The sequence below is a fragment of the Pagrus pagrus genome (genome assembly GCF_965226575.1).
Source record: "Pagrus pagrus genome assembly, chromosome: 24".
Taxonomy (NCBI): domain Eukaryota; kingdom Metazoa; phylum Chordata; class Actinopteri; order Spariformes; family Sparidae; genus Pagrus; species Pagrus pagrus.
The window spans coordinates 407,399-418,351 of record NC_140206.1 but is presented as its reverse complement, the minus strand read 5'-3'; the positions used below and the strand labels follow the sequence as shown (position 1 = coordinate 418,351).

The following is a 10,953-nucleotide window of genomic DNA, read 5'->3' as shown; positions in this document are numbered from 1 at the left end:
AGGAACACCACTAGATATTCAGTAACAGCAGCAAAATATCCTTTAATGTGACTGGATTTCTTCAGAATGCTGATCCAACAGATCCATCAAGATCCAACAAGATCCAACAGATCCAACAAGATCCAACTGATGTAACAGATCCAATAGATCCAACAAGACCCAACAGATCCAACAAGATTTCCGACAGATCCAACCAGACCCAACAGATCCAACAGATCCAACAAGACCCAACAGATGTAACAGATCCAATAGATCCAACAAGATCCAACAGATCCAACAAGACCCAACAGATCCAACAAGATCCAACAGATCCAACAAGACCCAACAGATGTAACAGATCCAATAGATCCAACAAGACCCAACAGATCCAACAAGATCCAACAGATCCAACAAGACCCAACAGACCCAACAAGATCCAACAGATCCAACAAGACCCAACAGATCCAATAAGATCCAACAGATCCAACAAGACCCAACAGATCCAACAGATCCAACAAGACCCAACAGATCCAACAAGATCCAACAGATGTAACAGATCCAACAAGATCAAACAGACCCAACAAGATCCAACAAGATCCAACAAAATCAACTGTCGATCTGTTGGAGAAGACTTTTATCAAAGATAGCCACAAAACTAAACAATAAAAGTGTTTGACCCACAAATTAAATCAAAACGTCTGGTAAATCATTTATTTAGTGATGTTTTAATGATGAACCCTCTGAGACCAACACGTCTGCCTGAATCTGAAGCTGCCGAAGGTCTAAAACTCCACAGAGCCGTTAAACCTCTGATGGTGTCAGAGTGAAGATGTGAGGGGAGCTCATTTTCTCATAAGCTTACATACAATCAGATTAGTTTTTTAAATTAACCCTCTCTCTTTACCTTATTTTACTCTGATTTCTGTTTACTGCGTGTGTGTGTGTGTGTGTGTGTTGACAGACGTGCGTTGTCGTCACACAGAGACGAGCTGATGAAAAGAACACATTTTTGTATTTTCATCGCCTGCTAGCGGAGGAATGTTTGAGGCTGTTGTGTAACACTGAGTGAGTCATCAGGTGTTCTCAGGTTCATCAGTGACACTTGATCATGTTTCTGCTGCTCAGGACCGGTTTGTGTCCGTTCTCCAGGATGAGACTAACACTAAAGTTTCATTCAGCTCAGAAGAAGAAATGATGACGAGGTCATGAAACTAAAAGCTGGCAGACGTCACGCAGCATCAGAACATCATGAACTCTGTCAAACATGAGAAACAGAAAGAAGAAACGAGCAAGAACGTGCAGCGAGTCTTTTCCTTGAAAACTAAAGCAAACTGTGGAAAAACCCAAAGATAGAACCGAGGAGGAGGAGGTGATTCAGGTTTTCACACGTTTGACACAAACCAGCTGAAATTTTCTCACTGTTGAAACAAACTTTCCGTACAGCAGACTGTGGAAACATCATCATCACTATGGAATAAACATGTACTGAGGGGACGCCGAGGAGGAGCAGCAGCAGCTGAAAGCTCAGGCTGGGAGACTTTTATTAATACTTCACATTTCCATTCAAACACAGCTAAGCTAACATGCTAATGCCTCAGTTTAAGTGTATGGTCAGGCCATACATCGTAAGAAAGTTTAGAGTCTTCTGATCCTATTCATGCAAACCATTTCAAGATCAGACCACATCAGGAAGGTACAATCAACTAAACACCACACAAGCATGTGCAAAGTTGCACCAGCTCACCAGTTAAGTCTTTTTCTGTCAGCTTGTTAGATGAGTCTTAATACTACAATACCCATGATGCTCAGCTGCTGTTGCCCCCCAATCGCTGACTCACTCCATGTAGAGATGTTGAGGGTTTCTATTAATAACGACTAATTAATAAAACTGTATAACTCTGTGAAAACACGTCACAATGAAGGTCGGATGATTCTGTAAAAAATAGTCATTTTATTTTAGAAAAATGTGACCATGCCAGCTCGTACTTACACATCATGGTGTTTGTTATCATCTCTGTTCTATAATCGCACATACAGCATAGAAAACACAATACAAAACACAGATACAACAACAACGGACCAGAGATAAACGTAAGTGAAATGGCTGCTTAGCTTTGACTTTTACTGCTGTGTAAAATGTGAATTTTAAAAGGAGTGCGATTCTGTTGTTTGAAAGTGTCACAGAGGGCTCTCTGGAAAAACAGACATCAACATCTAAACAAACACAAAACATATCAGCTGTCCGTCTACTGGATATATGTCATCTACAATCAAGATGGTGGAGTTTAAGTCGAAAACTTTTCAGGTAAATTCAACAAACGAAGAAAATTCAAGTCATTAAAAACAAAGCGATCAAGTGTCCTGTGGATTTTTTGTATTTCATGGGTTTTCTTTTTAGCTCTGGGGTTATAAAACACGGTAGTACGGTCTGGTTATATTGTGATATCACACAAGTGTTGTCTTTTCCTGGTTTTTACAGTAAAGTGATGAGAAAATATCAAAGGAAGCCTGAAGAGAGACAAAGCTTTAGCTTTATAAACAGAATAACAGAGGACAGAGAATCCCGCCCTGTGGCGCACCACAGAGAGATGAAACAGTGTAGTCTAGTCTAGTGTGTCAGATTTAGAGATTTATTGGTTCTCATTGTGTTCATATTTTGTGAAAGTACCAATAGTCATCCCTAGAATATTGTCTCAACATCGATATCGAGGTGATTGGTCAAAAATATTTGATTCTGTCACCTAGTCCGAGCGTTTATGAAGCATGTTAGAGATTTCAAAATATCAAAATATATATTGTGCATCAACATTTAGCCTATGAATATTGTAAAATTATTTTAAGGCCCTACATGAAAGTATGAAACACCCAACGTCCTAAAAGTGTTTTGTTATTTTGTTCTCACAAGTTAATATGTTCTGTAAACAGAAAAATTGTGGACTGAGAATCCTGCCTTGTGGAACAATTTAGGAGGATTATTTGGTTCTTATTGAATTACCAAATTGTGAAAGAACAATTAATCATCCTTGCTTTACTGTCACAATATCAGTATTATTTGATTTTGTTGTCCAGTTCAAGCATTTTGAGCTTCAGAGGAGATTTAAAACTATCGAGATGTATATCGTGTATTGTGATATTATTTTACGTCCCTAGACAGTAATACGGAAACACCTCCTAAAATTTTTTTTATTTTGTTGTCAAAAGTTAATATCTTTTGTAAACATAATAGCAGAGGACCATGAATCCTGCCCTGTGGAACACCTCAGAAAAATGAAATAGAGGTCCAGTTTGGGAGGATTTATTGGTTAAAATCATCCCTACGATAATGTCACATTATCAATATTGCGGTATTTGATTTAAAAAAAAGCGATATTTGAAGCCCAGTTTTTTTGAGGATTTTTTTTTTTAAATATCAGGATATGTATTAATTAATATCATCTGCAAACAAGATTATGTTGTGCACAATTAAGATAAGTGCGTAAACAACACAAACAAGACATCTTGTTCACAATAAAGTCTCAGGTCGTTTGGATAAAAATAAGCAAAGTTAAGTTAAATTGTTGAACTTGCTGACAGCATGACTCGTAGGGAGGACTTCTTAAAAAGTACATGCACATACAAGACACTGACAGGCTACACCAGTCAAACACGTCAGCTAACAGTCCAGCAGTGGTTGAGAAATGTAAACATCGGTGTGAAACACAGCTGATCGATGGCTTAATGATCCGGGTCATTGTTGAGGAACGCTGACATCAAGGGCTCCCAGATTCTACGCATCGTATCCCAAAGGAGCTGACAGAGCGGTGAAGGCACTGATGGGGAGGAGCGTCCCGAAAACACAAAAACACGTCAGAACCAACAAACCATCAGCAACATGTTTTTTGTGGGTTGTCTTGCTCCAGGAACGTCATCGCATCACTTATTATTTACAGTTTGTCAGCTTTCAAAAATACTTGATTACCTTCAGGAAACAACAAACCCTTTCACAACGTTCACCATGACATCCTGGAGCAACATCAACACGGCAAAACCACATCATTTCTTTTGGTCAGGACGCAAACAGAAGCCCTTGTGTTGATGCTAAAGGTGAAAGCCATGAAAACGGTTTGAAAGTGTAAGACAGAGGTACGGTGCAGTGACGTATCCAGAGGTGAAAAAGGAGACACTGAAGTGGTTTCTCCTAAATCAAATCAAATCAAATCAAATCAAATAAAAACAGCACAGTATTTACAGCTGGAGATGAAAGGTAAAGGTAAGAGGAAGATGTGACCATATAGAGGTCAAAGTTCAGTCCAGGGGTTTGAAACAGGTGACCTGTCCAACAGGAAGTGTCCTCGGAATATAAAGTCCCAAAAGTTTCGTCGTCACCTTAACGTCCAGTCAATCAGAAGCAGCGTGGCAACAGAGGACGAACTCCTCTTCCTTCAACAAATCAGAGACGAAGGCAGGTTTCTGTGGAGAAACACAGCTGGACGTTAGACCAAACATTCAGGAACAGGAACATCTACAGAGACATGGACATAACAGAGGCTAATAAACAGAAGCTAATAAACTAAAGCTAACGGACAAAATCTCTGTGTATTTTGGACATTTTCTTTCCACTCGTCTGACAGAAGACACGTGATGGAAGCAAAATAGAACAACATTTCAAAAGTTACTAGAGCATGAATTCAGTTTTGGGTCAAATGTTTCTAGAAGTTTTTCAGAACTTTGTCTCCAGCTGCTTTCAATCTTTCAGAAGACACATTAGACTCGACAATGTTTTCCACGTAAGCTGAAACTAAAGTGATGTCGTTTTTTATGTTCTGGAGCAGATCTTGAGTCAAACTTTGTCCTCACAAAGACATAAAACATGAAGAAGAGAAATGAGACACATCAGTACCTCGAGGTGACCGGCTTGGGACTTGTTATGTGGTCGAGCTTCCTCTCCTCTCCAGGAATCTGCTCCACACAACCAGAGAAAATTGGATTAGTTTGGTGGTTTGTGGCTGCTGAGCGATATGGTCCAAACAGACGACGTCCAAACCACACAAAAAAATTAAAAATTAAAAAGTCCAAACATAAACAGACAAGAGGAGAGGAAGGGGGATTACGGTTTGTATGTTTCCATATATTTCGGGTCAAAGTGCTGTTTGTTTGGTTATCTGATGCTGCTGCTGGACCATCTCCAAACCTTTGTGCTATTTTTAACTGTCTTCCATCAACACAGAACGTTTCATCACATCCCTTATTGGACTGGTTCTGTTTAAGACGGACTCTGTTTGGTCTGAAGCTGCTGCAGCTCTGAGGCGAAGCTTCTTTTTGGTAAATATCAAATTAATATTTGTCTCACTGGTGCTGAAATTACTAAACTGTGATGATTCTCTGAAATAGTCTTCAGGACTGAATTTTGTATATTTAGTTTGTATTCATTAAAACTGTAAACCATTTATACATAGCTAGTTATTATACATATTTATAAGGTCATTGTATTTATCTTTATATAATATTTTTATAAAAACCGTTAATTGTTATATAACAGTTATTGTAGTTTTATAATGTGAAGCCATAATGGCCATTAAGTGAATTGATGCTTTAGAATATAGTTTTTAAGGATAATTGTTAATGAATAATGTAAAATTTTACATTTGTTACTGTGGGTACATATTGTTTTATTTTACACAATGTCTTATTATAGCTTTTGCTGTTAGTTTTTTACATGATTTATTTTTAATTAATATTTGTTGTTTTAGTTATTTTTGATATGATTTTTTATTCATACTTTTGAAATTTATTTTTATTCATTAAACATGTTTTAAACATTATTGTTATTATGAATTATTTTGATGATCATTCAAACAACATACACTCCATTATTAACCATTATTATTTCAGTTAAATATCATTTTAGATGTTATTGACTTTAAATCTGTTACTAAACACGTTTTTGTTTAACTTTAGATTTTCAGTTCATGTTTTCTTGTGGAGTTTCTTTACTTCACTATGTTGGTGTTGTCATTCAGGCGTTCTTTTAGGTGTTGTGTTATTTTCTTTTATTACAGATTGTTCTTTACATGTCACTTGCACTTCTTCTCTGCCCAAAATGTATTGTCATCCTCCCCTCATGTGAATAATGAACTTTCACACGTGGTGTCAGGACATTAAAACACTCACACTTGAGTCTGTCGCACAAAGTCTGCGAAGTGTTGATCCCTGGCACACAACTCTATTATCCTCAGCCGCTCCTGGATCTCCTGCACAGAGAGGTCAGAGGTCAGAGACAGAAAACATGTTGATGTAACAGTCGGCCTGCCAGGTCAGAGGTGAACGAGTTGTAGACTAAAGAAGAAGAGGAGATCCTGCTGTGACTGAAAATGCCTCTGAGCCAAACGAATGTCACAACACTTGACGGACTCGGTCCAAAGAGTCAAAGTCGTTTCACTCAACACCTCCTCTGGCTCCAGAAACAGAAGCCAAATCTCTCTGCAGAAGTAAAGTAAAGTAGGAGGACAAATAAAGCTGAACTTTCGACTCTTTCAGCTCAGAGAAACCCTCATCAATCAATCAATCAATCAAACTTTATTTATATAGCACTTTTCATACACGGCTGTGCAGCACAAAGTGCTTTACACATAAAAGACAAACCAATTTCTAAGAAAGCCCCTCCCTCCCGCCCGCTATACTACACACACACACACACACGCACGCACACACACACACACACACACACACACACACACACACACACACACGCACACACACACACACACACACACACACGCACACACACGCACACGCACACACACACACACACACACGCACACACACACACACACGCACACGCGCACACACACACGCACACACACACACACACACACACACACACACACACACACACATACATACAAACACAAACACACACACACCTGCACACTCTCACTACTGACAATAGGGAGACATGGCATGGCACTGAGGATTGAGGAATACACAGATTCGTTCTTTAGTGCCATGTATGAGTGATTTAAGAGACCTGTCGTGTGACTCGAGTCACGTCTCTACAGTTTGATTTCTAAATGTTACGACTTCATCTGAATGAATTTGGAATTAAAATCAACTAAAATAGAATATTGAACCAGAATCACCAGCTGCCAATTTGTGTTGTTATTGTTATATGTGTTATTTTTTTCACTCTCTAGTTTCACTTTCTGGAGTAAAACTTGCCCACAAACTACGCTGAATTCCTCACCAGTGTCACATTCTGCTGTGACATTGATTTTGTGACAATATCATGAATGTTTTAGGATATTACATTTAGAGGGCTTCACTGTGGCTGCAATAAAATGCAGTTAAATAGCTAAGCATGTACTCACAGAACAAAAGTTACACCCAGTAACTGTTTTCCTCACTAACACAAAGTTCCAACTTGGAATGTAAGTTTGACCTTTTTTTTATTTCTCATTTCTGTAAACCGCAGATACATTCAAATGTGTACGTGTAAAAACACGAATGTGAAGCCGCAGAAACAAACTTTGCCAACATTTATTCTGTCGATTGGGTTGAGTTCAGCCTGTTGAACTTTGCGTTAGCACGTTCCGTAGCTATTGTGGCTAGTGTCTACTTAGTATTCTGGGCTGTCAGGAGAAACTGTGTGAACATGATGCCCCGTTTAAAGCAGATTAAATAATAGTAGAAGGTTAGATAGTGGAAACTGTTTGGGTTGCTCTTTGTGGAACTTAATACTGCAACACGAGCTCAGCTGGCTCTGTTGTTAACGTTACACTAAATATCTTCTGTGATATCAATATTAGGTCAGAGTTCCTTCTTCCACACATGGAGCAGAACATTTTACAAATAAATTAGGGTATTAATTAAACAAATTATCCTTGTAACACTCAGATAACAGATAGTATGAAAACAAACCTCTATGCTGATGACACTCATTTGTTCGTAGCCAAATTTGTGTCCTATCCTTTGAGTTTGATCCCACTGAATTAAAGAAAATAAACTATAAATGTGTTTATAGTCACTAAGGACAGTTTCAGTACCTCTTTGGAGAGCGTGGTGTTCTGGTAGATGTGTTGTATCTCATCGCTTCCGAGTTCTTTGGAGCCATCGGCACTGACGGAGCTGCTATACAGAGGGTGGTCTGGGTCCATGCGGTGAGAGTACTGGGGTATGTTGTCCTCATAGCGACGGTAGTATTGGGCAGTGACTGGGTCACTCTCAAACATGGGGTTGAACTTGGTGGCACGCTCCAGTGTCGGAACACTTTCTCCCCGTCTGGAAAAGGGAATGTTTGGGTTTGATTGCGATCTTTTGTAAAACCCGAAGAAACTGCTTGGTGCATCAATAAAGACATTAAACTGGAGCTTAAGCAATCATCAAATGGTGTCGCTCACCGGAGCGGGTCCTCTGTGTCCTCCCCGTCATACTGCTCTCGCAGCGACCTTGCCAGGAAGAAGATGATCCCAGCCGCCACCATAAGGAAACCAGCCACAGAGGCGATGGCGATGCCCACCACCAGCGGCTCGGAGACGTACTCCTCACAGTGTTCGCCGCGATACCACCAGTTCTCTCCAACCCGACACCTGCAGCAAAGGTCACAGGTTCAATTCCCAAAGACACCGATTTACCATTTTGAGAAGAGTTGGCAAAAGATTTTTTACACTGATTTATATGATTTTGTTGATTCAAACTCTGCATTTCAGTTTTGAATGACCATTTACCTTTTAACTTGAAGAGCAGAAAAAAAAGATAGTTTTTTTATTTTGTAAATGAGCTAACATGAGCAAAGGAAATGTTACATTTGTTGTTTCATGTGCAACTTTTGCTTCTTTGAGTAAGAAACACAAAAAAATTCTGACAAAGCTAAGCAAGAATAAAACAACTATACTTTAAACTCAACAGTATGGTAAAAGTAAAAGTAATCTGACTACTTTGATGTCCTGATATTCAATAAGACCACAGAGTGCAAAACCTCCTCTGACCTGCAGATGGCGCCCTTGCCAGGGATGATGTCACATTTGCCGTCATTGAAGCAGAAGTCGGTCTGAACCTCGCACACACTCTGACACGGCAGACCGTCCACGCTCAGGTATCCGGCGTCGCACACACACTCGGCCTCGCCTGACCACCGGTTGACCATACACCTGGAGAACTCGTTACATGCCTGGAACTTACAGGGGTCAGCCCGGTCACCTGTTAGACAAAGACCAGAGGAAGAGGAGGAGAAGTCTATTACACAGTAACAGTTGAGGGTTTTTGTTTATTTACAGCAGCGGTGGAAGGAAACTAAGTACATTTACTAAGTACATATGAACATTTTTACATTTTGGTTGGTTGGTTGGTTTGTTGGTTGGTAGGGTAAGGGGACACTTTTAACATCTTGGTTAATTTCTCAGAGAAATCAGGTGTATTTAGGTGGCTGGTATCTATGAATAAGCACAATAAACCAAACTAAATCTAGATCTAGCAGATTAAATATGATTTATTTGATATTGGATTAGCCTTGATTGAATTAAAGAGGACTGTTGGGCTTGGCGAAGTTATGTGGTCAACTGAGTGCCATTCGAGTTCATAATTATTTATTATCAACAATGTTTAATCAATATTTTACTATTTATCATTATTAGTTATTTCTATTTTATTTTATTAACGTGTAGTAATTCATCATTTTTATTGCCGGTATTATCTTTCATCATTTCAACAAACATATTTTATGGCTTGGTGAGCATTAGTGTCTGAATCCATTTTTCCCCCACATCTTAACAGTTTGTCAATTTTAAAGAACTTTGCATTTTGATTTGTTTAAAAAAGTTCTGTATGAATAAAGTTTGATTGATTTTAAATTGAACACCAATCTTAAAGATGAACTTTATGTTGAGTCTAGATCCAGTGCAGCCTGTACAGACCTCAGTGTGGTGACCATGTCCTTGTGCAATGGAAAACACGTCTGCAGCGCTGTGAAGATTATCATGTCCACAGTGAGTCCTGACCGCGGTGACTCACTGCTGTAGATTAGGGTTATCAGGCTGTCAGGAGCTCCTCTGATTGGCTCAGACAGATTAATGAGCTGCAGCTCAGCAGAGAAATGACAGGACATCTCGCCTCAGTCGCAGAAATCAACACAAGCAGTTTACTCCTCACTCAGGTGAGAATAATACAGGTGTACACATTCTGAAGAGTTAAACCTGACTGCCTCTTCTTGTCATCTCAAACTGCACGCCAAAATAAAAGCTAGACAAAACTTCAGTATGAAAAAGACCAGAAAACACTGACTGACTTGTGTTTAAATATTATATTGTCTTTAGCATTAAAAAACGGATTCCAGCTGCATTATGACATAATTAATGGAGGCAATCGAAGGGATCTTTATTTTGACTTTAAAAATCTGATCAGAGAGAAGTTTTAAAAGTGTCTCCAACTCAACAACTCACTAAATTGAGACATTTGTTAAGGGAGTCTGGGGACTGTCTCCACAGGGACAAAGAAGTATACGACATGTTTAACGCCATGTTTTGTCACTGATTTTCTCTAGTTTTACTAGTTTTAATTACAGTATTAAACCTGATTCACTGTTTTATCAATGAAATAGAAAATGTGATATTTGTCATATTACACTTTTAAAACAATCTAATTTTTCAGAATTTTCAGGCTTTTTTAAGGTATTTTCCTGTATTTTTTTAAATATAAAAATATCAATAAAATGAGACAAATAGACTGACTTTACATGTCTAATGTCTACATGTCTAAAATAACATGCAAAATCTGTAGCTGTGAATGACACTTACAGAAAATCAATTTTTCCACGTATAGATATCATGTTATATCATACCAGATGTATCAGAATTTCACAGATACATTTTTACTTAATAGATGAAAGTGTAATGCTGTAAATACATTTATAAAATTAGATAAAATCAGTGACAGCAATAAAATAAATGTTTTTATCGACATTTACTAACATAAACAAAAAGTTATACAATAAAACAAAATGTA

The 10,953-nt window shown here is 38.5% G+C and overlaps 1 protein-coding gene across 1 annotated transcript in view; it reads right to left on the bottom strand.

Moving 5' to 3' along the window:
• Positions 1-1,959: 1,959 nt before the first annotated feature.
• Positions 1,960-10,953, bottom strand: part of LOC311252945 (uncharacterized protein) — a gene marked incomplete at its 5' end in the record, with an annotated part of 32,290 nt that continues 23,296 nt past the window's right edge. Inside the window, 6 exons of the mRNA XM_084346609.1 lie at positions 1,960-4,428; positions 4,859-4,917; positions 6,130-6,209; positions 8,001-8,235; positions 8,355-8,543; positions 8,943-9,153. Coding sequence (XP_084202735.1) covers positions 4,884-4,917; positions 6,130-6,209; positions 8,001-8,235; positions 8,355-8,543; positions 8,943-9,153 — 749 coding nt within the window. The 3' untranslated portion in view covers positions 1,960-4,428; positions 4,859-4,883. The remainder of the gene's footprint in view (positions 4,429-4,858; positions 4,918-6,129; positions 6,210-8,000; positions 8,236-8,354; positions 8,544-8,942; positions 9,154-10,953) is intronic.